This window comes from Myotis myotis, unplaced genomic scaffold (genome assembly GCF_014108235.1).
Source record: "Myotis myotis isolate mMyoMyo1 unplaced genomic scaffold, mMyoMyo1.p scaffold_m19_p_27, whole genome shotgun sequence".
In the NCBI taxonomy this organism is placed as follows: domain Eukaryota; kingdom Metazoa; phylum Chordata; class Mammalia; order Chiroptera; family Vespertilionidae; genus Myotis; species Myotis myotis.
This window is the reverse complement of record NW_023416332.1, coordinates 3,197,492-3,222,300: the sequence shown is the minus strand read 5'-3', so window position 1 is coordinate 3,222,300 and position 24,809 is coordinate 3,197,492. Positions and strand designations below refer to the sequence as shown.

The window sequence follows — 24,809 nt, the reverse complement described above, 5'->3', positions numbered from 1 at the left end:
CTGAAGCCGCTTAGCTACAACAGCGGATAGAGCAGCCTTACTCGCAAGAGGAAATTCAAGGCTGCACGTGCTTACGGCCAAAAGGTAAAGATCACTAAGCGATCTTCTAGAGTTTTCCTCCTACGCACATGCACTGCCTCTCCAGTTACTGAAGGCTCCTGAAATTTAGAATTCAATGGCAAACAAGGGAAAGCAGCCCTGCTCTCTGAAGAGGACGGGGGGGAACCAAGGGCATCAAATGGGAAAAAGAATCGCCATCACAAGCTCTTTCTTTTTAATCCTCACGAGGAGATACTTTTACCGACTGGAGAGGGAGAGAAACATCCGTCGGTTGCCTCCTGCACGGGCCTCACCTGGGGACGGAACCCACCGCCTGGTAGGTGCCTGGCACCGGACAGCACGCCCACTCCGCCACACCGGTCGGGCACAAACTACTTCTTAGAATATTCTGTAGCAGTAAAAGCACCGTTTTCACGGCCCATCAGTAAGGGTCTCCCAGGACCACGTGCTCATGGACAGATCTCCGGTGGCAGCTCGGACAGGCCTGCTCCACGAGGAGAGACCACGCCGTGGGCTCCGACGGGCACCGTTTCCCACTGTGATCCCACATCAGTGCCTCCTGCGTCCACCATCACCCCGCTGGCAGGACAGCAGGTTGCCTAGTGTCAGTCTTCTACTCCGATGCACATGCATTTCCCTTTACACACAAGAGAAGCCCTGCTGGTGGCTCAGCAGGTAGAGCGCTGGCCCGCGGAGTGAAGGGTCCCGGGTTGGTTCCTGTCAGGGGCACACACCTCCGTCGCGGGCTCAATCCCAGCCTGACCAATCGCTGCGTCTCTCTCATCCATGTTTCTTCCTGTTTCTCCCCCCCTTCCACTCGCTCTAAACATCCTCGGGGAGGATGACAAGCCAAACAAACAAGAAACCACAGGCACAGCCAAGCAGGCCCTTCACCGGCAACCTCCACCTGCCTCCAGCTCCTCACCTGCCCACAGCCTACTCTCCCCAAACAAACCAGATCAGTTAGGCCCTCGCCCCACATGAGCTACCAAAACAGCTTTAAAACACTGGAAAGCTTCCCACAAACCACGGAAAGGGAAAAACTAAGAAACAAGCACTTCCGAGCTCCACGATGCCTTCTGTGCACGAGGCCGCCCTCCTGCTGCTGGAAAGGGCAATGGAAGAGGCGAGCTGACAGCTCCTGGTGGGAGAGGCCCCCAAACCCTCCCAGGCCAGGGGGGACCCCCCCCACTCCAGGCCCTTCAACCACAAACCACCCACCGCGCACACAGAGCCTCCTCCCACCCCCGGGAGTCCATCACCCCAAAGGCCCATCACCAGCCACGCCTGTGCCCTCAGAACCCCTTTCAGAGCCCAGTTTACTGAGGCCATCGAACCACATACGACAAAGTCGGCTCCTGCAAACCACTGACTTTCTCCGGCCACATCCTGCGTGTTGTGTGAAATAACGGCTCACAAAGGGGCTGCGATGCGGGCACCGGCCGGACCAGGGAAGGCCTGCGGTGCCCAGTCACGCAGACTCGCACGCCTCAGGGGAAGCGCTCTCCTCGCCCCGGGAGGTCCAGTCCAGTTCCCCCTCCCGGCCGGCGCTCCAGGGGGCTGGGCTTTGCACCTCTGTTCGCACCGGCCGGAAAGGAAGAAACAATGCTCCTCGTCCCCGGCCAGCAGAGCCGCTCCCTGCCTGGGGCTCCTCTCCCGGGTCGGCCGGGGCGCGGGAGCCGCCGGGAGGTCGCTCTCGCCCCGGGAACGCGCCCCCCGCCTGCCTTCCGGGGCCCAGGGCACCCGCCGCCCGCCAGCTCAGTCCGCGGCGGGGCCAGGAGCCGCGCCGGGTTATCAGCGGCGCCACGGCCGACCCACCGGGGCCAGCGGGGCTCGGCGCGCGGATCCGACGCGAAAACTTCCCTCCCGCCGCGGAGGCCGGACGGCGGGGCCGAGCTTAGGTGCCGCTCCCGGGCCCCGACGGGAGACTCGGCGGCGACGGCGCCCCGGTGCCCGTCCCGGAGGGGCCGCTGGGCGCCGGGAGGCAGGCACTCGGGGCACAGGCTCCGCACGTCCAGGTCCCGCCTCACGCGAGGCTCCTGCACAGGGAAAGGGCCCCCCGTGTGTGGGGTGCGCGCTGGCGGCGGGAGCGGGGAGGCGGCAGGGGACCCCGCGGCTGCCGCGCGGGCTCGGACAGGCCCTCCGGCCGCGCACCCGGCACGCGGACACGGAGCGAGGCCGCCGGGTGGGAAGGGCGCGAGGGCAGGGACTTCCCCGCCCGGGAAGTGCGCGGTGGCGGGAAGCGGCCCCGCAGCCGGCACCCCGAGTCCTTCGTGGGCGGGGGCCCCACACGGCGCCAGCCACGCGGTCGTGTCTCCTCGTAAACACACCCACCCCGCCCCGCGGGCATCGGGAGCCGAGCCGCCGGGGTCCGGGCCCGCTCGGCGCCGGCAGCGCCAGTCCCGGAAACAAAGGCCCGTCGGCGGCTCCGCGCCCCGGGAGCCGAGCCCAGCCCGCCCGGCCCCGGCTCACTCGGGCGGCACGGGCGGGGCCCGGCCCGCGACGTGAACCTTCCCGGGGCCGCCGCGCGGGAACAAAGCGCCTCCTGACCTTCAGGGCCGCGCCGGGGCGGGCTGAGCGGAGAGGAACGTCCGCCGCCCGCCGCCGCCGCCCGGCCTCCCGGCGGGCCCGCGAGCCGCCGCCGCCCCGGCCCCGCCCAAGCCGCCGCGGCCTCCCGAGGGCGGCCAGCCTGCTCCCCGGCCCCGGCCCCCGGCCCCATGGCCACCCCAGCGCGCCGTTACCCGGCCGAGAACGCGCGTCCGCACCTCACGCCTCCTGAGGCAGTGGCGGCGGCCGTGGCTTCGCTTGCTCCTCTGATAGCGCCGCCGTGGCCGCCAACAACGCCTCCGCCTATTGGCCGAGCCCACTGGCCCCGCCCCCCACGAGGAAGGCGGGCTGCGATTGGACCGTTTCGGCGCAAGTCAATACGCCTCGGCGCCGTCGAAGACGACCAATCAGAGGCTGCGTCGCGCAAGACCCGGGAGCCCTATGCAAATCCAGGGTGCGAGGCCGGCCGCGTTCCCTCCGCCTCCGGGGCGCCTCCTCCCGGGTCTCCTGCCCCCGGGATGGCGCCCGCCAGCTCGGCTCCACCCCGCCGACCTCCCACGACCCTGTGGCCGCGTGACCGGCCTCCCTCCTGGAACCCGGGCCTCCTCCTGCCCCCGGGGCCTCGCACGTGGTCAGCCCCCGCTCACCCCCTGCATCCCACGCACACGGGGACCCCGCGGCCAGGAGGCAGGACGCGGGAGGTGCGGGTGCGGCCCCGGGGCTGGGCACCTCCCGGGGTGCAGAACATAATGGAACTGAACCAACGGAGATGACAACTGGGTTGGAAAACCTGGTCCCCAGGCGGGGGCTGCGCGGGGCCTCGTGTCCATGCTGCACCTGAGCTGGGTTTTCGGTCGTTTCTTTAGAAACTTTAGTTTCTTGCGTGGGGTTGCGGGGGAGAGTGTCTAACGTATCTTGAGCAAGGTGTGTCTGTCCTATGGTGCTGGGGGGGGGGGGGGGGGCATGACACCATCCAGAGGCCCCCGACTGCGGGGCCCTGCAGGGCATAAGGTCAAGGTGGCCGGGGCACCAGGCGTGACCCCACATCCGAGCCTCTGGCTGGGCACTGGGCGGGGAGGCGGGTTCCTACAGCCTTGGACTTTCTGTGATGACCTGGCTTTGCGATCAGCGCGGCTGGGGCGCAGCTGGGGGAGGAGACAGACTCTACGACAGAAAAGACAGGAGCGTTTTCAGGTTCGGAGGCCTTTCCTCCCGTTTAATGAAGGCGCACGATCCCCAGCGGTGGTGGAGCCCCCGTGGGAGCCGCCCCCTCCCCCCTGGTTGGGAGGCAGGAAGCTGGTCCTGGTCTTGGGGATCTAAGGAGGGGGGACTCCCCTGGGGTCACCTCAGCGAGCTGGTGGGAGGTGAGCTCACAGCCGCTCCAGTTGTCCAGGTGCTGGGAGCTGCGTTAATTCCCTCGGCAAGTGCCAGGAAGGGGGCTCTCCTTCCAAGGCTAGGATAGGAATCCTGCTCTCCCGGCTGCCGGGCTCCAGGCACTCCTGGGCTGTGGCCTCCACACACACACACACACACACACACACACACCGTGCCCTCCGTCTCCCCGTGCCTCACCAGGCCTCTCCAGGCAATGCACTCGCACACAGACCCTCCTCCCAGTGCCCCGCGCTCTGTGCCCACCTGCGTGTGCGTCCGGGAGCACTGCCCAAGCCCCAGCCCTGTGGGGTGTAGGTAGGCGGGGGATCAGTACATCCCGTGTAGACGCACGGGGCAGAGGGGACTGGCATCCTCACCCCTCAGAGAGGAGCCCAGAGTCGTCCCCAGCCGGTGCCAGGCTCTACGGGACACTGGCTGTAGCCTGGGGCTTTCCTGGCTCTTGTCTGGAAAATGGCTCCCTGCACACGAACTCTCCACGGGGGAGTTAGCGTCACACGAGTGAGGAAAACCCACCCGACCCTGTCCCAGAGGCTCAGCCCTGCCTGCCGTGGTGCTGGCCCGCCCAGCCCGACACCCTGGCCACCTAAGGGGTTCTGTCCCCAGTGGGCATCGCTCACACCTGAGCCCTGGTTGGCTTCCCCAACCTGGCTTCCCATGTGATGACTTTACCGTTGTCCTGAGAGCTGTTAGGGGCAAAAACAGAATATTGGGGACCAGCGACAATGAGAAGAAACATGAATCCTGCTATTATGGGCGATCGCTCTGTTCTGATTACAGACAGCACCTGGCTGGGAGCTGCCTGCCCTGGGACAGGGGCGCCCACATCGGAATGCAGTCCATCCTCCTGTCCCAAGACCTGCCTACCGTCATGGAAAGATTTACAGCCTCGTGGCCGAAACCACATCAGCCCAGAGGCACCTGCTCTTTCAGCCCTGGCCCCTCTACCTGCAATCTGGTCCTGGGTGCCTGCCCCGCGTGACCCCCCACCCAGCCCGCATGCCTGTGCCTGTAACGATGATCCCGTGCCCACTTCCCCATGCCTGTAATTCCTGCTTTCCCATGGAATCCTTGTCCTTCTGCCCAAGATAAGCAGCTGGCTTGGAAGGGGGAGGGGGCGGGGGAGCGGAGCAGATGTCTGTGGATGACCTGCTGCTCTCCCGGGCAGCCGGCAGGATCGGCATAAACGCTCCTAGGATTCAACCCTGTCTCTGCTGAACCGGCTGAAGGGGTGACAGGCAGCTGGACCCCTTGACTGTCCGGTTACAGAGCTGCCCATGGCCAAGCTGTCCTGGCCAGCACGCTCTGCCGTCAGGGCCAGCTTAGTGCGTTCGGGTTCCGGGGTGATCTGGAGCCCTGGTGAGCAAGGACGCGGGAGCAGGGAGGCGAGGGGCTGGTGACCTGGGGCTGCCCTGCTGCGTGGAGACCTCCGAGCCATGAAGGGCGCCCTGGGCAGCAGCCAGGGTCCTGTGAGCCAGCCGTGGGAGTGGTGGTGGTGGTGGCTGAGGGGGGCGGCTGCGACAGGCTGCAGCGTTTACTCATCAGAAGCAGAGGGGGCCGCCAGCAGCCTTTCCTGCTCACCGCCTCCCGGGCGCCCACACCCAGAGGTCAGCAGCACCTCTGCCTGCAGGACAGTCCTGGGCTGGCCGGGCGGCTCAGCTGAGTGGGCACCGGGGTGGCCTGAGCACGTGGCGCGGGCAGAGAGCGCAGGCCTCGCTGTGGGAAGACTTTATTTCCGCCGCCTGAGCCGCGCAGCAGGCCCAGAGCCGCAGGACGCGGTGAACACGCACAGAGCACGCGGGGCACAGCCGGGCACAGCGCCTGGGGCTGGGCCTCCATCCCCACAGTCACGGAGCAGAGCAGGGACAGGCACCGCGGGCAGAGGGCCAGCGGCCGTGGCCGGACTGCCCCCACCCCGCTCACGGGGCGCCTCCGCACGGGGCCGTCTGCAGGTACTCGGCGTGCAGCTTCTGCTGGGCTTCGAAGAGCTTGCGCAGCTTCTTGGCCTGGCCCTTGCTCAGCTCCTTGCCCTCCGTGTCGTGTGTGGGCAGGCCCTGGGGCAGCACAGCGAGGTCACCGAGGGCCCCAGGCCTGCGGCCGGCTCACCCGCCCGCCCCCCGGGCCCGTGCTGACAGCAACAGCCAGGCGCGGAGCCAAGACGTAAGGGCAGCGCTCGCCCCACCCGCTCGGGCCCCCACTGATTCCCAAGCGGTCATCTGCGGCTCAGCCCCGGGCACCCTGGGCCACAGGCGCCAGAGGACCCCGCCCCCCTCCCAGCTGCGGCCCAAACAAGATCTGCTCCCCAGGTGACAGCTCCTGCACCACCGGGCCGGTGACCCCGGTCTGAAGGGAAGGTGGTTCTTACGTTTTCATCGAACCTGGAGTACTTGTCGCCTTCGGACAAGAACATCTCGCTGGGCGGGATCTTCATCTTGGCCAACTTGGCCGCCTGGGACACAGAACGGGCCACTGTGCAGAGCCCACACGGCCCACGCCGGGACGCCCCCCCCAGCCCCGCCCCCAGTGCAATGCTGCCGACCCGACCGGCGGGGGACGAGGCAGGGCCTTTCTGGGGGCAGTGGCTCGTCTACGCGCGCGCCGTCGCAGGGCAGCTCCCAGCCGCGGGGTGTGAGGGAGCCGGGAGGGGCGGCGGGGGACGAGGCACAGGGCTGAAGCCCCGCACGCGGGCAGTACCTCCTGTTCTTGCCTTTTCCGGGCGGCCTCCTCTTTCTTCCTCCTCTTCTCCTCCTCCGCCTACGGCACATACACGCCCCGTGACCCGGTCTGCCCAGGCCCCCTGGATGGGAGGTGGGACCCAAGGGCCCTGCTGGCCCCTGGGGTGTGGACGGCCCACCCGCATGGAGATGAGCCATCGAGTGAAATGGGCTCCAGGAGCGCCCCGGGCCGAGCTGGGCCGGTGGGCCTCGGGGTGCCCGGCCTGCTCTGCACCAACACCACGCCGGCCGGAGGGTCTGAGGGCAGCCCCAGGCGAGCTGGCCGGGTCCCGCGTGGTGACCAGGGGCAGCCCGTGCGGCCTGTGTCCCCGTGGGCACCCTGAGCTGTGCCAGCAGTTCTGGCACCAGCTGTGTCCCTGCCGCTCCCTCGAGGGGCCCCGGCCTGGCTCCACCCCTGGCCATGGGGGGCTCAGTGCTGCCCACGGCACGTGGGGGGATGGGTTCTTAGGGGGCGGTTGCAACTGTGACACATTCTAACCCGGTGACAAGGGAGACCCCTTCAGGCAGGAGCACGGTGTGACTGAGCAGGGCGGCTCCACCACTACCCAAACGGACCCGTCTCCCCGTCTGGAGGGGCCTCTCGCGAGAAGGGAGGGTCGCCTTCGTTTGTTATCGAGTTGCCAGCTACCTATCTCATTAGTGTTTCCTTCTTTCACGTATAAATCCTGGCGTTTTAATAAAAGCGAAGCCCGGCCAGTGTGGCTCAGTGGTTGGGCGTTGACCTAAGAACCAGGAGGTCAGAGTTCGATTCCCGGTCAGGGCCCAGGCCCGGGCTGTGGGCTCGGTCCCCAGTGGGGGGCGTGCAGGAGGCGGCCAGCCCATGATTCTCTCTCATCGTGGATGTTTCTCTCTCCTCTCCCTCCCTCTCTGACATCAGTAAAAATATATACATTTTTAAAGTGTGAAACAGGTAAACGCCCCGTGGCTCCACTCACCCTCTTCTTCTCTTCTCGCTCTCTCAGGAGCGTCTCTCTGTCCACCAGCTTGACCACGGTCGGCAGGCCTGCAACCCAAGCGGCCCAGAGAGAACTGAGGCCTGGTGCCCGTCTGTCCTGCCTCCCCGCCACGCCCACAGCCGCCGCCCCCAAGGGTCCCTGGGGAAAAGCAAGGTGGGCCCCTTCCTCGCTGTTCGGGAGAGAAAACCAGTCACGGGTCACATGTCACCTGAACCTGTGAGCCCTACGGCCGTCTGAACCTCGCAGACAGCACGTGACACAGGCCGCCCCCCAAGGACAAGCACAGGGGGTGGCCGGGCCCTCGGCCGCAGGAGTGGACGGTGGTGCCTCTCTGACACGCCCTCAGCATCCTCCCACCCCCCCCACGTCCTCTCCCCTCCACGTCCTCCCCCCAGCGTCCTCCCACCCCCCCTACGTCCTCTCCCCTCCACGTCCTCCCCCCAGCGTCCTCCCACCACCCTCAGTCCTGGCGAAAGCTCCTCGCAGTGCGTCCCCAGAGACAGCGGGCATCACCCACCTTCGTGATCCTCGAGCCGCACCCCAAGTTCCGGCAGGATGTCGTCCCGCAGGGCATCGCTGAGCTGCAGGACCTCGGGGACTGGGAGCAGAGGACCAAGTCAGGGAAGGCCCGGGACCCACAGGACGGGCGCCTCCGAGCCTCCGGAGGGTGCAGAACTGCTCGACCCGACCGGACGGGACCGGACCCGCCATGGGAGGCAGAAGCGTCCAGAGCAGCCACCAGGCTGGGTCCGCACCTCCAGGGCCCAGGGGCCCTCAGGACCTGCCCAGCGGAGGGTGCTGTCTGAGGCTGAGGGACCGGCCCAGGGGTGCCACGCGGGGAACAGATGGGGGGGGCCGGTAGGTCCACGGAACTAGATGCTGCCAGGTGGCAGCGAGGCTCCACGTGTACCCGCGGCCCCAGAGCTCCGGTCCAGGCCCCGAGCCCCACTAGCTCTGGGCTGTGCCCGGAGGCCGCCAGTCGGGCACACGAGGCGCCTGGACACACTGGTGGGTGTCACAACTCGGGGGAGTGGTGCTGCCAGGTCCCGTGAGTAGGGCCAGGCATGTCACTGCCCATGACGTCCCCACGAGAGAGAAGGGCGCCCGAATGCCCGCAGTGTGACCGCGTGAGCCCCCGCCGGGCCGACAGGGCGGCAGCCTCACCGTGCCTCTCCCGGGCGATCGTGCGCACGCCCGCCCGGAACTCCGCCAGCGCCTGCAGGTACGGCATGACGGCGCCCTCGAGCTGCGGGGAGAAGGTGGGTCCTGAGGTGCTGGCCCCCCGCGGGCGGCCGGCCGGGGAGCCCAGACCCTGCAAGGCCCACACAGGCCCCTGGGGGGCGGGGGGGGGGGCCTGGAGGCGTCCCAGGCCGGATCGGGGTGAGGACGGCCTGCTGCTCACTCACTCAGGGAGGGCCTGTCCCTGACAGGCCACACACGCTCGCCCTGCTGTCCCTCGAACCCGCGGCAGACGGGGCAGACAGGGACGGCCATGGAGGCAAAGCCACTGGACAAGCATCGCGGGCGGCGGGCGGGTCAGAACTGGACAAGCGAGGGCTTTGGGAAATCTGTGTTCCAGCTGCCGTCACCGCGCCAGCTCCTCCACCCAGAAGCTCACAATCCAACACCAAGGCTGGTGAGGGGCTGCCCTCCATGCCACCTACACCTCTGGCCCCTGGCACCGGGCCCAGGGCCGTGCCCCGGCGGGGGAGCCAGGCTCCAGGGTCTCAGGTACTTCTCTGCACCCCCCAGGCCAGCAGTCGGGGAGACCCCGGCAGGGAGGGCGGCGGCTTTCACGGCTGGGCCTGGGCCAGGGCAGCGACCACCCGGCGCCGGGCACTGCTCGGTGCTGAGCTGCCTACCCGGCTCCTGAGACTGTTCGGGTTTGGAAGTGAGCCCTGAACTTCAAATGGCGTGGACTGCACGGCATCCTTGGGCCCGGCAGGCTCACCCAGCCACGTCCTGTGGCCACGGGGGTCCTGGGAACCCGCCCCCCCACCCCCCACCCCCCACCCCTGAAGGCCCCACCACCTCGGGCATTCAACGTGCAAGGCGCTCTTTGTAAAGGTCAGAGGTGGGCCGTCTGCAGGGTTTTCTGTGGGAGGAAAGGAATGTCTAGGGTCACATGCACGAGCACTGGGCGGCTGTGGCTTTTCTAAGAACTGACGAAGGTTCCAGGCGGTGACGTCAGCAGCCAGCTCTGGGGCCGCGGCGGACGGGCGTGGGTCTCACAGGGCTTCTAAGGCGCCCGCTGCCCCTCTCTGGGGCTGCTTGGGGGAGCTCTGGGGCTGTTTAGGGGAGCTCTGGGGCTGCTTGGGGGAGCTCTGGGGCTGCTTAGGAGCGCTCTGGGGGTGCTTGGGGGAGCTCTGGGGCTGCTTGGGAGCGCTCTGGGGGTGCTTGGGGGAGCTCTGGGGCTGCTTAGGGGAGCTCTGGGGCTGCTTGGGGGAGCTCTGGGGCTGCTTGGGGGCGCTCTGGGGGTGCTTGGGGGAGCTCTGGGGCTGCTTAGGGGAGCTCTGGGGCTGCTTGGGGGAGCTCTGGGGCTGCTTGGGGGCGCTCTGGGGCTGCTTGGGGGCGCTCTGGGGCTGCTTAGGGGAGCTCTGGGGCTGCTTAGGGGAGCTCTGGGGCTGCTAGGGGGCGTCCAAGCTCCACCTGCCGCTCCCTGCCCTTCCCGCTGCTCCCTGACCTTCCCGCCGATTCCCCGCCTGTTCCTTGAGGTCACCGTCGTTAGCGCTAAGCATCTCCACCTGTTCTAACATGTAATCACAGCGCCTTCCTGGGGGGGGCGGTCCCTGAGATGAGCCTGACCTGGTGCCGGTCACGTGACGCTTGTCACGCCGCGGGAACCGCGTGTCTGCTGGGGAGTTTTCTCACACGCACAGGCCGCTGGACAATGTTCACGTGAGCAGAGTGTCTGACTACGGCCACACGGCAAGGGGCGCAAGTGAGAATCCACTCCCAGGTGCCTGCGCCCTAAGGCCTGGGCACCGTCCCTCTGGTCTCGTCTCCCGGGAGCGAGCTCAGATGACAGCATGGTGGCCAGGGAGGAGGGCTGGGCTGCCCGGCTGACCGTCGCCACCGGGAGGGCGGCCAACCACTCAGCCCCCAGCCAGGTCGGCCGTGACCGAGGCTTGCGATGCTTGTCCAGTGGCTTTGCGCTCCATGGCCATCCCCAGGACTGAGGAAGGTCAGGTGGGGCCGGATGCCGGTTCCCCAGTGCCCACAGGCTGACCCTGCGGGAGCAGGGAGACAGGAGGGGATGGCCGTGCACACAGGAGGGGCCTGGCAGTGGGCACCATTTCCCAGGGGCAGGGGGGCTGTACTCACGTTTAGGCTGCTTCCGGGCCCCCCGACAGGGAACCCCAGGGAGCTCTCCTCCTCGATGGCCCCGAAGATCTAGGGAAGAAAGGTGTGTGGGGGGCAGAGGCCCTGAGACGCAGTGCTGACGGGCCCGCCAGACCCCGGCTGCTCGAGGGAGGGTGCCCGCAGGGGCTGCTGCGGCACAGACCCCAGGACCCTGAGCACGAGGTGGGCGCAGGGCAAGGCCTCTGGTTCTCCTTCCCACACAAGATGGAGGGGAAACTGAGGTGCTATCGCTCAGAGCCAGGGCCCAGAGCTCACCTCCAGCAGGTGGGTGAGGTAGGGGGCGGGCTCACCTGGAGCAGGTGGGTGAGGTAGGGGGCGGAGCTCACCTGGAGCAGGTGGGTGAGGTAGGGGCGGGGCTCACCTGGAGCAGGTGGGTGAGGTAGGGGCGGGGCTCACCTGGAGCAGGTGGGTGAGGTAGGGGGCGGGGCTCACCTGGAGCAGGTGGGTGAGGTACCGTGCGATGCTCTCCAGCAGAACTCGGTTGGGCCTCCTCCTGGCGGCCTTCCGGGCGGCCATGTACAGGTTGCACTGGCTGACCAGAGCCCGCATCTCCTCCAGGACGGTGCGTGTGTCCACGTTGTCGCAGAGGGCTTCGTGCACCGCCGTCTTCTTATCGTAAAAGCTGAGCAGGCGGAGGAGGGAACGGGACAGGAGCCCACAGCCTCAGCGCCTGCTGGCCGGGGGCACAGGTCCCGGTGCGCCTGCAGCCCTAGGAGAGCCCCTCACCTCTCGTTCAGCGCTGCCTCCTCCTCCTCCCACTTCTCGAACTGCCCGGTGACGTCGACAGGCGCGCGGAGAAGGTCCTTCACGTTGAGGAAAAACTCCTGGGGGCAGAGAAGCCGGTCAGCAGCAGGCGGACAGCCTTCCCCTCCGAGAACTCGCGACCAAGAGCGGCCGCACGGAGCCCTCACGCGGGCCGGCCCGGGCACCACACGCACGGCCCCAGGGGCACGCGGCTCCTTGCTCCCGGGCGCTCAGGCGTGCAGCTCAAGGCCGGCGGGTCCGCTCACCCACACGCTCGCCCGCACACTCACCCACACCCCCCGCCCCCGCCCCGAGCCAGGAACGCACGTTCATGAACTTCTCGTACTGCAGGGCCGACTCCATGGTGTTGCTTGAATAGTCCAGCGTGTCCTTCCAGGCGTGCATGAGGAAGGCCAGGCGCAGCTGCCTCGCTGCAGGGACACGGCACCGCTGCCCGCTCAGCCTGAGGGTCCCGGCCCGTCCTCATCCCCATCCTCATCCTGTCCTGTACCCGCCTGGTCGCCGGGCCCCATCCCCATCCCTGTCCTGTCCCGTCCCCACGCCCATCCCTGTCCCCATCCCCGTGCCCCATCCCCGTCCTGTCCCGTGCCCCATCCCCGTCCTGTCCTGTCCCCATGCCCATCCCCGTGCCCATCCCGTCCTGTCCCCGTGCCCCATCCCGGTCCTGTCCCCACGCCCATCCCTGTCCCCATCCCCGTGCCCCATCCCCATCCCCGTCCTGTCCCCACGCCCATCCCTGTCCCCATCCCCGTGCCCAATCCCCGTCCTGTCCCGTGCCCCATCCCCATCCCCGTCCTGTCCCGTCCCCACGCCCATCCCTGTCCCATCCCGTCTCCGTGCCCATCCCTTCCTGTCCCACGCCCCGTCCCCACCCAGTCCCCGGGCCTGAGAGGGGCAGCGGCCTCGGGAGTGTTGTGCTCACCCGAGTGCCTCCTCAGGGCGTCCTTGATGGTGATGAAGTTCTTGAGCGACTTGGACATCTTGCAGCCGGCGATCGTCAGGTGGCCCGTGTGCAGGAAGTACCGCACCCAGCAGTCGTTCTCGAAGTGGGCCTGCGCAGACATGGGGCGGGCGCTGAGCACACAGGCGGTTGCTGGCGGGAGGTGCCACGCGGGTAGCCCTGCGTGCACACCTCGTGGGGGTGCTGCCTTTTCCAGGTGGCCCGGGCGCAGAGGGCCGCCTGGTGGAGAGCGGAGGGAGCCGGGGGCTCCAGTCCAGGCCTTTCTCGGCCCAAGGCCAGGTGCTCTTGTGGGAAACTAGCCTGAACAGTTAGGGTCCAGCCCCCAAGGGCTTTACTCCCTGCCCCCCCCCCCGTGGGGGGCCCTCCTCCCCCAGCCCCTGCGGGGCGGGCCCCTGGAACCCACCTACCTCCGACTGCGCCAGCTCGTTGTCGTGGTGGGGGAACCGGAGGTCGAAGCCACCTCCGTGGATGTCCATCGAGGCGCCCAGGAGGGTGCCTGCCATGGCCGAGCATTCGATGTGCCATCCCGGGCGCCCCTAGGGACCCAACGACCCAGTGACCAGGTGACCGGCCAGCCCACCCTCGGGCTGCCCTCCCCCCCGACGTCCCGACCCTCGGAGCCTGAGCCTTCCGGGAGCAGGTGTTGAGTCGCACTCGGAAAGCGAGGGACCCGCCGGCAGGCCCCCACGTCCTGCTGAGGCTGCGCCCTCCCGGGCTCCCCGCGGCTCTGGGCGGAGGGGGCGTCACAGGGAGCTCAGAGGTGGCCTCGGCCGGGATACTCAGGATCAGAGCCATCGGGTGCAGCCTCCTGGGTGGTCCTGCAGCCCACAGGCCCACACGCAGGGCCAAGGCCCAGGAAGGGGGTGACCGGCCCACAGGCCGCGAGGCTCAGTGCGCCCGGGCCCAGGAGGGGCCTGTACGCTGCCCCAGCGAAGGGCCTGCCTGTGACCGTGCCACGCCCTGCCCGCGCCCCGCAGTGCTCACCTTCCCCCACGGGCACGGCCAGGACGGCTCCCCCGGCTTCGAGGCCTTCCACAGCGCGAAGTCGTTGGGGGACCGCTTCTCGCTCAGGCGCTCAGCCGAGACGCTCAGGTCGCCTGTGCGGACAGAGGGGCCGGTCAGCGCGGCCGGGACCACCTCCCTGCGCGTCCCTGGCTGCGCCTGTGCCCAGGCCCTGGGGTGGCTCCGCGTCCGGGTTTACAAACTCCTGGTTATGAGCTTGGACGTCCGGCTGCTCTGGTCTAAGTGAGGCGACGTGGGCGCAGCTCACAGGTGTCCTGGGGGACCCGGCCTGCGAGGTGGGGCCGTGTTAGCCCCTCAGCTGTGGTCCTGGACACAGTGAGGCCCAGCCAGGCCCGGGGGCGGCTTCTCGCCGAGGGCGGCCTATCGGGACACTGGCCCACCTCCTGTGGTCACAGCCAGAGGTGACGGGAGGGGCTGCGCCTGGCCTGGCGGGAGCGAGGGGGGGAACCTTTCCCCGGGGAGGGGCACGTGGGCACCGGCCTCCAGACCACACGGCGCCCGCGGGACACACGGGGCGGTGACAGTGAGACCCGCCGGGCGGCCTCGCAGAATCCCCATGGTGACGGGAGGAGCTGGGAGAGTGGGCCTGTCCTGGGAGCGGCTGCCCCCTGGTGGAAGGCTCCGGAACAGGCAGCCGACCTCACAGACGCCAGGTGCCAGCTCAGAGAACAGGTCGGCTGCCCAGAGACCAGCGCTGGGGGGGGAGGGGGGGAGGGGCACGCGGGAGGCGCTTGGGAACAGGCGGGAATCAGGGCCAGGCCTAGCTCCTCTTCGCCCCGACGACTGACCTGCAGGTCTGAGGGTTTTAAATCTATGCGAGCACAACAGCACCCACACGCTCACCCAGCTGGGTCCTGTCTGCTTCCCAGAGCCTCAAGGCCGCGGGGCGCCTGGCACCCTCCCGCCCCGCCCCCCGCTGACAGGCGACTGCGCTTAGGTCCGTGGCTTCACCCGCGGTGTTCCTGACCTTTAAGAGCTTATTCTGAACGAACCCTGCAGCGGAGGGAGGGGTCTCGCTCTCCACCCCCCTCCCCCCCAATGCGGCCACTGGGGAGGCGAGGCTTTGCCGGAGGTTTCTCAGTGAGAGAAGCACACGGCCCGTGTCGGGGGCCTGTCGCTGTCGCCCACGCCCGTTGTTCGCGGAGATGGGGAGCCCATCGCGGAGCGGGGGACGGCGCTTCCGGCGGCCCTGCAGCCGGGGCCACGCGGCCGAATGCGACGCGAGGGGGGTGGGCCTGTCCCTCGGGAGGCCTGTCCGTCCTCGCCCGTCTGCTGTGGACGCCTCTCCCGTCTCTGGAACGTGGACTCTGAGGTCGGCCGGGGGAGGACAGGCCCAGGACGAGGCTGCCTAACAGGACGGCCAGCGGCCCAGAGGCCGGGACCCCAGCTCCGGGGCGCTGCTCCGCGTGACCTGGGGGTCCGGCTCCCGCCCTGCGGCCCCTCAGGCTTTGCCGGCCCCTCCTGCCCCTCCTGCCGCGGACTCTCGAGGCAGCCCGGCCACTGGTGCCTCTTCCTCCAGAGCAGCAGCCGCCCCTCCCGGCTCAGGAGCTGAGCATCCTCCCGACCCGACGGAAGCACAGGCACAGCCCTGGTTCTGGTTCAGTCCAGGGACGGCCAGGGCCATGCTGGCCGGGGTCCCTCTACGGGTCGGTCTGAGGGACGGCGGCCGGTGCCTGGGCTGACAGTCGGGGGGGGGGCTGAGACCTCCGCGCCGCCGTGTCCACCGTGGGCCTGACGGTCCTCGCGCACCGGCATCTCCCCATGAACCGTCCTGCTTGTGCGTCTGTGTAGAGCCCGCTGTCGACCGTTACTTCCGTCTCCTTCTCTGCTTGTCTGTCCTTCCTCTCGCCTGCTTTTCAGGGAACACGGGACCTCGCCCGTTTTTCCTTCTGGTTCTCGCCCAGGTTCTTGGCTGCAGATGCCGGCCCTGTCCACACGGGGGCGCCCCGCCCTCCTGGAGACTCGATGGTTCCACGGGGCTGAGGGTTTGTATTTCCCTTTTCAGTGAACACGCTGTAACCGCCGGCCTCAGCCTGATGACCAGTCACACACGCCCTCTCTGCCTGTCTCTGTTGGCCTCAGTCCGCACGTGAGGCCTGTTCTCCGGGGGCGCCCTTCCCAGGAGCTGGGGCCGCCCGGGAGCCGCGGGTGACGTGCCTTTCCCTGTGGCGGGCGCGGCCTCCTTGGCTCTGGGGGTCGGGGCAGGAGGGGCACCGCCTCCAGGTGTGTGGCCTGTGTCCCTGCGGTGCGGACAGGGACGGGGCGCCTTCATCCTGGTCCGGCCCCACGGGAAGCCACTCCGGGACTTGCAGGGACGCCTTCATGTGGCTGCGGTGCCTGATGCTGCGGCCCCATGTGCAGCCCTGTGTGTATGTGTGTGTGTGTGTGTGTGTGGTCCCCCGTGTGCAGCCCCGTGTGTGTGCAGCCCCGTGTGTGTGTGGTCCCGTGTGCAGCCCCCTGTGCAGCCCCGTGTGTGTGCAGCCCCATGTGTGTGTGGTCCCGTGTGCGGCCCCCCTGTGCAGCCCTGTGTGTGTGCGGCCCCGTGTGTGTGTGTGTGTGTGTGTGTGTGTGTGTGTGTGTGTGTCCCCCTGTGCAGCCCTGTGTGTGTGCAGCCCTGTGTGTGTGCAGCCCTGTGTGTGTGTGTGTGTGTGTGTGTGTGTGTGTGTGGTCCCGTGTGTGGCCCCGTGTGTGTGCGGCCCCGTGTGTGGTCTCTCTAGGAGAGGACATGCCCAGCTTCCTGGGGTGACCTGTGACCCATGAGGCACGGCCGCGCGTGTCCATCCTGTCCCGGCCCCGGGGCCCTGGCCGGTCCATCCTCCTGGAGGAGGAGCCCCCATGGACGGGATGCGTCTACCTGCTGGGTGCCAGGACCAGGAGGTCAGCTGTCTGGCCGGAGTCCACACGGGTCCCCCTGGGGGACAGGGACGGGGGCAGGGGGGACTTTGGCCTCATGAACTCGCCTGAGTGCCATCGGGCTCATGGTCACCCAGTCTCTTCCTGCGAGTTTCCCTGTTGTCTCATTTCGGGTCTGGAGTTTCTGTAGGACAGAGCCCTAGAGGGGAAGTCACTTGAGCCAAACGTACGAACACTGTAAGGCCAGACAGCCTTCCGGCAACACCGACAGGTGATGGGTACGACCAGCCTTGGGGGGCCGTGGGGGGCCCTGGCTGGGGTGCTGCCGTGGCCCCGCCCCATCCCTCAGGGCGCGAAGAGAGACACTGAGAGCCAAGGAGGCCCCGACCGGTCCCGAAAGAGCCTGACGTCTGTTTAAAACCTCAGATCAGGATGGGGGGGGGGGGCTGCTGTGGGCGTGGACGTGGATGTGGACGTGGACGTGGACACGTCCTTAACTCCGCGGCCGGGGTTTTCGCCTCCACAAGTGGGACTCGGACCCAAGGGAGCTCCTGCCCAGCCCTGGGGCGGCGCACCACCTCGTCCCGCCTGCGCCCGGCTCCAGGCTGCCCACATGCAGCCCCACAGCCCACCCGGGAAGCTCCGGCCCCACCTCCGCCCGCCGGCCTGTGCTGCGGCCCAGGGTCGCCAGCTTTTCGAGCAGCACAGCATCTATGACGCAGCAGTCAGGGCGCCAACGCCCCCATGGAAAACCCAGCACGAGGGCTCTGACCCCAACCCCCCAGAGCCCGCCGCCTGCGAGCCTCACCGTCGCGCGGGGCCCACAGGCCGCAAGTTAAGGTTGCGGTTCCCTCCCCCTCCAGCACACGGGCATCAGCCAGTGAGTACACGAGTGAGGCGGCAAACCGATGCCCCCCCCCCCATCAATCAATAAAAATAAATAAGATAAAACTTCCCACAGCCTTCATGTGGAAAACCCCTGAAACCCCTGCTAGGTCGGCACCCCGCGCCGCCCCACTCACCTTCCCCCTCCTGCAGGGCCTGCTGGTCCCCCACGGCCTCGGGCACCAGCTTCCCGTACGAGTGCCCCTCGCTGGACGCGAACTTCGCCGTATCGAAGTAGACGGACCCGTTGGAGACGTAGCTGGAAACGAGCAGAAATCGGGGCAAGTGTGGCAGACCCGATGCCGGCCTGGAGCCGCTGCTGGGCACCCTGAAACCCAGGGGCCGCCGCTGGGCACCCTGAAACCCAGGGGCCGCCGCTGGGCACCCTGAAACCCAGGGGCCGCCGCTGGCCACCCTGAAACCCAGGGGCCGCCGCTGGGCACCCTGAAACCCAGGGGCCGCCGCTGGCCACCCTGAAACCCAGGGGCCGCCGCTGGCCACCCTGAAACCCAGGGGCGGCCGCTGGGCACCCTGAAACCCAGGGGCCGCCGCTGGCCACCCTGAAACCCAGGGGCCGCCGCTGGCCACCCTGAAACCCAGGGGCCGCCGCTGCCAGCTCGGAGATGAGGGGCTCAAATCCATGGCGCTGTGCGGCCTGCGCCGGACACAACAAGGACAGTCACACGCAGAGGCCCAGGCCTCCTCCTGAGAGCACGCAGCTGGCGCGAGGGGGAGCGCGAGGGGAGCGCCAGCGTGAAGGGGGCGGTGGGTACTGCGCCCCCAGATGTGTAGGGGGCAGTCCTGAGCCCAGTACCTGAGTGCCTGGATCAGCTCCCAGAGGCGACTAAGGGGGCGCCGGGCCAGGCGGCCGTCAGCAGGACAGTGTCCTGACCCGAGGAGACGGGGCTCAGGGAGACGGGCGCACGCAGAGCCACGGCACCTGCGGCCTGGAGGACGCCTGGCCCAGACCTTCCCTCGGGCCTGGGGCTGGGCGCTGCCCCGCTGTGCATCCCAGCCACAGCCCGGCCTCTGGGCGCCACCCCGCTGTGCTATCCCAGCCATGGCCCCTGCCAGCGGTAGCTCTGACAGCGCTGGTCCCGCCCCCAGAACCAACTCGGATGGGGAGACGCTCGCCCGGGAAACCCTCCCGGGAGCCCGGGGCTCAGGGCTGAGCTCACCCGTAGCCGTTGTCCACGATCTTCTGGACAAAGCGCACGATCTCGGGCACGTACTCGCTGACCCGGGTCAGGACGTCGGGAGGGAGGACCTGCGGCGACAGCCGGTCAGTCCTGCCCTCAGCCGAGGCCGGGCAGCGGGGCCGGGAGGTGGGGCAGGGGCAGCGGGGCCGGGGCAGCGGGTCACTCACGTTCAGGGCCGCCATGTCCCTGTGGAACTCCGCCTCCCAGAACCTGGGCAGCTCAGAGAAGATGGAGTTGTCGGTCACCCCGCTGCCCAGGGCAGCGTCCAGCCAGTCAGAGAGCACATCCCGGGCCTCCTCCAGCAGCGCCTGGGGGAGCAGGGCACCACGCGTGAGGCCTCGCGGGGTCACATCCGCCCACACGCGTGAGGCCTCACAGGACTGCGCCCACCCACACGCGTGTGCCCCTGGCCGGGAGGTTGCCTCTCCCGTGGCTGATGCTCCGCGAATGGTGAGAACGCGCAGTGACACAGCTGAGTCGCCGCGAAGAGCTCACAGCCTTAACCTGGACGCGCCTCACCCGGGCCAGACCCCGCAGCTGCAGGAGCGGGAGACGGGCCGGTCACAGGCGGAGACCTCACGCCTCCCGCAGGAACGGGCCGCTGGGCTGGGAAACTCAGCCCCGTCAGCCCCTGGCGGTGACGGGCACCACAGCCGGCCTCACCCGGCACACGCCCCCCAGACCCACGCGGAACAGCCAGCAAGACCAGCCACACGCTGGGCCGTAACCAACGGCTGAACAAACGTATGGAACAGAAGTCAGGCCCGGCCGGCGAGGGGGAGCATCGACCTGCGAACCAGGAGGTCACGGTTCGATTCCCGGCCAAGGCGCGTGTGGGTTGCAGACTCGATCCCCGATCACGCGGGAGGCAGCCGACCCATGATTCTCTGTCGTCACTGATGCTCCCTCTCCCTTCCTCTCTGACCTCAATACAAACAGACTTTTGGATGGTGTTCGGGAAGCCCGTGGGGAAACGCCCGGGGGGCGGGAGGAGGCCGAGGGGCGGCGCCCAGGCATCCCCGCAGCACGCCCAGCACGCGGGGCCTCTCGCACACCTGAGGGAAGCCCTCGTCCGAGACCAGGGCCCGACCCTCGGCCTGGAGCTCAGACCCAGCACCCCCGCCACCTGCCGTGTGAGGACACAGCCGGTGACCCCAGAGCCAACCACAGGGCGGGGCAGGCCACGCTGCCCTTCAGGAGGTCTCACAGGTTGAAGAGGGCGGCCAGCAGGGGGCGCAGGTGTGAAGGAAAAGGGCCATCTCGCTCCTCTGCTGGGTTCTGGGGGAGGCATCTGCAGGGCATGGGGGGAGGGAGGGGGGCTCTGCAGGGTGAGGGTGGCAGGTGGCAGCACAGCCCCGTGTGGCAGCTCGGGCAGGGAGTGCCAGGAGGAAGGGGCCAGGGCCCTGGGCAGCGGTGCCCTCACTGGGTCGGCAGGAAGGCCTTTCCAGAGGCAGAAGAGCCGCCAGGAGGGCCCAGGTGGGCAGGTACCCGCCCAGCTCTTTGCAACTTGAATCTCTCGCCCTCTCTCTGCAGGTGCTGCCGTTAAGAAATGCCGGGGAGGCCCTGACCGGTGCGGCTCAGTGGCTAGAGCCTCGGTCTGCAGACTCAAAGGTCCCGGGTTCAATTCCAGACAGGGGCATGTACTTTGGTTGTGGGCACATCCCCAGTAGGGGGTATGCAGGAGGCAGCTGATCCATGTTTCTCTCTCTCTCAATCTCTCTCCCTTCCTCTGTAAAAAAAATCAATAAAATATATTTTTTTAAAAAGAAAAGAAAAGAAAAAGAAATGCTGGGGAGGGTCCACCTGAGATAATTCCGAGGGAAGGCTGCTCCCCACACCTCCCGACCCGGCCTCCTGCTCATCCGAGGGGCGTGGGGGGAAGGGGTGGGGAACAAGGGCAGGAGGGGGGGCAGGAGGCGCACTGCCCGCGAAGTGCCGGGACGCAGGATCCCCCCGTGGGAGCCCCGCAGGGCAGCGGCCCGGCCCGGCTCTCACCTGCGCGCGGCGGTCGACCTCCTCTGCGGCGAGGTCGGAGCGCAGGGCCTCCTCCAGCGGCTCGGCGGCGACCTGCACTGCGCGCTGCATGCGCTCCAGCATCTGCTTCTTGTCGGGATCCGCGGTCTCCCTCAGCTTCACCGCGAGCGGCTGCAACAGGAGGGCGCCCCTGAGCCCTGCCCTGCTCACAGCCCCGCCCCCAGAGGCCACAGCCCCGCCCCCGCCCCGCCCCAGAGGCCACAGCCCCGCCACAGCCCCGCCCCAGCCCCGCCCCCAGATGCCCAAGCCCCGCCCCAGCCCCGCCCCCCAGAGGCCGCAGCCCCGCCCCCAGCCCCGCCCACAGAGGCCGTCTCCCCACGGCCATGGCTATATGGGGCTATGTCCTCCCCAATCCAACCACGGGGGTGGGCGGACACCGGGAACGTTCCAGCAGGGAGCGTCCCACAAAGTGCCTGACCAGCTTTCCTCAAAACTGCCCAGATCATTAAAAACAAAGACAGTCTGCCCAGTGGCTGAGCTTCCACCCATGAACCAGGGGGTCACCGGTTCAAATCCTGGCCAGGGCACAGGCTCGGGTTGTGGGCTTGATCCCCAGTAGGGGGCGTGCAGGAAGCAGCCAACCAATGATGTTTCTCTCTTTTATCGTTAATGTTTCTCTCTCCCTCTCCCTTCCTCTCTCTCTAAAAATCAATAAAAACATATTAAAAATAAACAAAAAAAAAGAAAAAAAAAAAAGAAAGTCTGATCAACTTCCATCAGAGGGGCCTGAGACACAGGACCACTAAGCGTCCTTCGGTGCCCGGGGCAGAAAAGGCCGTGTGGGGAAGACTAAGGAAAGGAATAGACCCTGATGTCGGTCAGCAACCACGTATCCCCGTTAGATGTCGGTCAGCAACCACGTATCCCCGTTAGATGTCGGTCAGCAACCACGTATCCCCGTTAGATGTCGGTCAGCAACCACGTATCCCCGTTAGATGTCGGTCAGCAACCACGTATCCCCGTTAGATGTCGGTCAGCAACCACGTATCCCCGTTAGATGTCGGTCAGCAACCACGTATCCCCATTAGATGTCGGTCAGCAACCATGTATCAGTTAACTCCCTGGCTTTAACAGCGTCAGTCAGTCCCTAGGCAGTAAGGCAAGATGTTAAAGACAAAAGCAGCAGGGTACACAGGAACTCATGGTTCTAGCTCCTCCCATTTTCTGTAAGTGTGTATCTTTTTTGTTCTAAAAAATAAAATCTATTTTTTAAAAATGGAAAGAGTAATATCTATTTTTAAAAAATGCAGTCACCTCATGTGACCTTGAACCACCCTCGCCCCTGTGCCTGTTTCTCTATAAAAAATGGACATGAGCCTGGCTGCCAGGTGCAGGAGTTGAGCATCGACCTCTGAACCAGGAGGCTACGGGTTCGATTCCCGGTCAGGGCACATGCCCGGGTGGCGGGCTCAATCCCCAGTGTAGGGTTTGATGCTGCTCTCTCTTTCCCTCTCCCTTCCTCTCTGAAACCATAAAAATATATTTTAAAAAAAGACAATGGGCGAGAGCTGCCTCCTAAGGCTGTGCCGGGGTTACACGGGTGCCACAGCCACATGGCCCTTCCCTAAAGGACAGCTAAGCTGTCGTTTTATTCCAGGTTTTTATCCACAGATACAATGCACCAGCGATTATTCCTCTAATTATCACAGACAGTGATGGTTAAAGGGCATAAGGTGTAAGCCACGCTCACTGGGTAGCGCAGTGGTTTCTAACGCTGTTTCTTCAAAACGAAAACACGAAGTTGGGAAGAACCCATTTCTTCAGCTAACCCTGCAGGTCCTGGGATTGAGTCTAGAGCTGGTGCAGCTCTGCCCCTGGGCCAGGGGCGCTGGGGGTCAGCGGGCCGGCCGGGCAGGGCCCACGGCAGGGACGGGCACACCAGTGGGGGCAGGTGAGGGCGCTGAGGCTCTGGTTTCCCACAGGAGCCACACCCGCCCACCGATGGGCTGGCCTCAGCACCGAGCCCGAGGAGCCCCTACTCCAGGGTCGGGGAGCACAGCCAGGGACCCACCTCCAGCGCGGTGCGCACGTCCTGCAGGAGCTGGGCAGGGCGGGGCCGCTGCTCCCGGTACTGCTCAAACAGGTGGTTCTGCCGGGCTCTCCGGATGATCTGCCAGGAACAGGCCAGGCAGGCGCAGCTCAGAGCCCACGTCCGCCCCGCGGCAGGTGCTCCGGGGTGAGGGCCCCCCATGACCACAAACACCCCCTCCAGCACCCGAACGGCGGCCCGAGCCAGTTCCAATGTGGCCCCAGCGGCCCCCCAAGGCCCCTTCCGTGATCATGTGACCTGCCCGGTCCTGAGCAACCTGCCTCTACAGGGCTGGTCACTGGGCACTGCCATCTGCATGGACTGTGACCCTCACTCATCAGGGGGTCCTTCACGCCCAGCAGGTCGGGACCCAAACCGGCTCAGGCCGACCTCGTCGTTTCTTTAACATGTTATCTTGTCCTGGCCGGAGTGCTCAGGGGTTAGAGCACTGACCTGTGCACCCAAGGGCCTTGGGTTCGATTCCCAATCAAGGGCAGGTACCTGGGTTGCAGGTTAAATCCCCGGCCCGGTCAGAGCGAGTACGGAGGCGACCAATTGGTGTGTCCCTCTCACATCAATGTTTCTCTCTCCCCACCTCCCTCCCTCCCTTCCTCTCTCTCTAGAAGTCAATGGGGAGGAGGGGAGGGAAATATCCTCAGACAAGGATTCACAAAAAATAGAAACTAAAAACAAAATCTATATACATAAAAGCCTAAGCAACCATTCGGCCGGAACCTATGATGCACACTGACCACCAGAGGGCAGACACTCCGACCGGTAGGTTAGCTTGCTGCTGGGGTCCGGCAGATCAGGACGGTGAGACAGGCCAGACACACCCTGGAGCCCTCCCGCAGTCCCTTCCTGGGGTCCCTTGGCCTGGCCTGTGCCCTCTCTCAATCCAGAACCCCTCAGGGGATGTTGCAGGCCCGGCCGAGGGACCTCACCGGTGCACAAATCCCTGCACCAGGCATCTAGTAAATAAATAAAATGAAATGTGCTCTCGGCACCCCATTACCTTGTCATCGATGTCTGTGATGTTCATGCAATAAAACACGTCGAACTGGAAGTAGTCCCTCAGCACCCGCCTCAGGATGTCGAAAGAGATGTAGGACCTGGAGAGAGAGGCCGTTCCCCACTGCACACCAAGCCCACGCCAGCCACGGCGGCCCCAGCCACGGCGGCCCCAGCCACGGTGGCCACTGCACACCAAGCCCGCCCCAGCCACAGCGGCCCCAGCCACAGCTGCCCCTGCCACAGCGGACACTGTCACTGCCCGCCCCAGCCACGGCGGCCACTGTACATCAAGGCCGCTACTGCCACAGCTGCTACTGCCACAGCCCACCCCTGCCGGGGCCACCCGCCTCAGGTCAGAAGGCAGGAAACCCAGCGCCTGGGCCCTCCTACCTCCTCCCACCCCCTCCCACCAGAGCTGTGGGGCGAGCAAGAGGCAGCCGATCCATGATTCTCTCTCATCATTGATGTGTGTCTCTCTCACCCTCTCCCATCCTCTCTGAAATCAATAAAAATATATCCAAAAAAACAAGAGAAAAAAGTGCTGGGTTGACTTTCCTTTCAAATGTCAGGCTCTGCAGCAGATCACAGGCCTGGGGGCGGCCTACCTGGCGTGTCCCATGTGAGACGCGTCGTAGACGGTGGGCCCGCAGCAGTACCAGGTCACTCGCCGCCCGTTCTGAGGTACGAACACATCCTGCGGCAGAAACGGAGGCGCGGCCGTCACAGGGAGCGCAGCGGCCCCGGCAGGACCAGCCGGACCAGCGGCCACCACGCCCGTGCGCGCTTCCCGCCCAGCTCAACGAGGACCGCTCGGTCTGAGCAGCCACCGCGTCCGGCAGGGCCGCGGGCCAACGAGACGCGAAGGCGACTTTCCTGGGAGCGAGAGGCCGGTGGTCGCCCTCTTCCTCCCGACGCTGCTCCCGGGCGCAGGCGGGAGAGGAAGCGAACACTGTGCTTCCTGTTGAAATGCTGCTTCCCGGCCAACAGCGGCTG

General features: G+C 66.8%; 3 protein-coding genes across 6 annotated transcripts in view; all 3 read right to left on the bottom strand.

Moving 5' to 3' along the window:
* NAP1L4 (nucleosome assembly protein 1 like 4) overlaps positions 1-2,927 on the bottom strand; it is a 34,945-nt gene extending 32,018 nt beyond the window's left edge. The window contains exon 1 of one of the 2 annotated variants that reach the window (XM_036295928.1): positions 2,826-2,927. The gene's annotated coding sequence lies outside the window, so the exon portion shown is untranslated. Of the gene's footprint in view, positions 1-2,801 lie in introns of both variants that reach the window. The other variant, XM_036295929.1, reaches the window with a different exon arrangement.
* A 2,784-nt stretch (positions 2,928-5,711) lies between these two features.
* CARS1 (cysteinyl-tRNA synthetase 1) overlaps positions 5,712-24,809 on the bottom strand; it is a 25,730-nt gene continuing 6,632 nt past the window's right edge. The window contains exons 3-23 of one of the 3 annotated variants that reach the window (XM_036295626.1): positions 24,422-24,510; positions 23,818-23,914; positions 22,785-22,883; positions 20,735-20,884; positions 19,947-20,030; positions 18,907-19,047; positions 18,719-18,807; positions 17,678-17,799; positions 13,764-13,876; positions 13,187-13,315; positions 12,741-12,870; positions 12,125-12,228; positions 11,780-11,877; positions 11,486-11,675; positions 11,015-11,083; positions 8,855-8,936; positions 8,208-8,288; positions 7,670-7,737; positions 6,694-6,753; positions 6,365-6,448; positions 5,712-6,053 (exon numbers count right to left, since the gene is read on the bottom strand). In XM_036295626.1, coding sequence (XP_036151519.1) covers positions 5,919-6,053; positions 6,365-6,448; positions 6,694-6,753; positions 7,670-7,737; positions 8,208-8,288; positions 8,855-8,936; positions 11,015-11,083; positions 11,486-11,675; positions 11,780-11,877; positions 12,125-12,228; positions 12,741-12,870; positions 13,187-13,315; positions 13,764-13,876; positions 17,678-17,799; positions 18,719-18,807; positions 18,907-19,047; positions 19,947-20,030; positions 20,735-20,884; positions 22,785-22,883; positions 23,818-23,914; positions 24,422-24,510 — 2,214 coding nt within the window. In that variant the 3' untranslated portion in view covers positions 5,712-5,918. Of the gene's footprint in view, positions 6,054-6,364; positions 6,449-6,693; positions 6,754-7,669; positions 7,738-8,207; positions 8,289-8,854; positions 8,937-10,477; positions 10,921-11,014; positions 11,084-11,485; positions 11,676-11,779; positions 11,878-12,124; positions 12,229-12,740; positions 12,871-13,186; positions 13,316-13,763; positions 13,877-17,677; positions 17,800-18,718; positions 18,808-18,906; positions 19,048-19,946; positions 20,031-20,734; positions 20,885-22,784; positions 22,884-23,817; positions 23,915-24,421; positions 24,511-24,809 lie in introns of those variants that run through there. The other 2 variants (XM_036295627.1, XM_036295628.1) reach the window with 2 other exon arrangements.
* The window catches only part of LOC118648977 (tumor necrosis factor receptor superfamily member 1A-like), a 23,432-nt gene continuing 20,005 nt past the window's right edge, over positions 21,383-24,809 (bottom strand). Inside the window, exon 11 of the mRNA XM_036295630.1 lies at positions 21,383-21,410. The gene's annotated coding sequence lies outside the window, so the exon portion shown is untranslated. The remainder of the gene's footprint in view (positions 21,411-24,809) is intronic.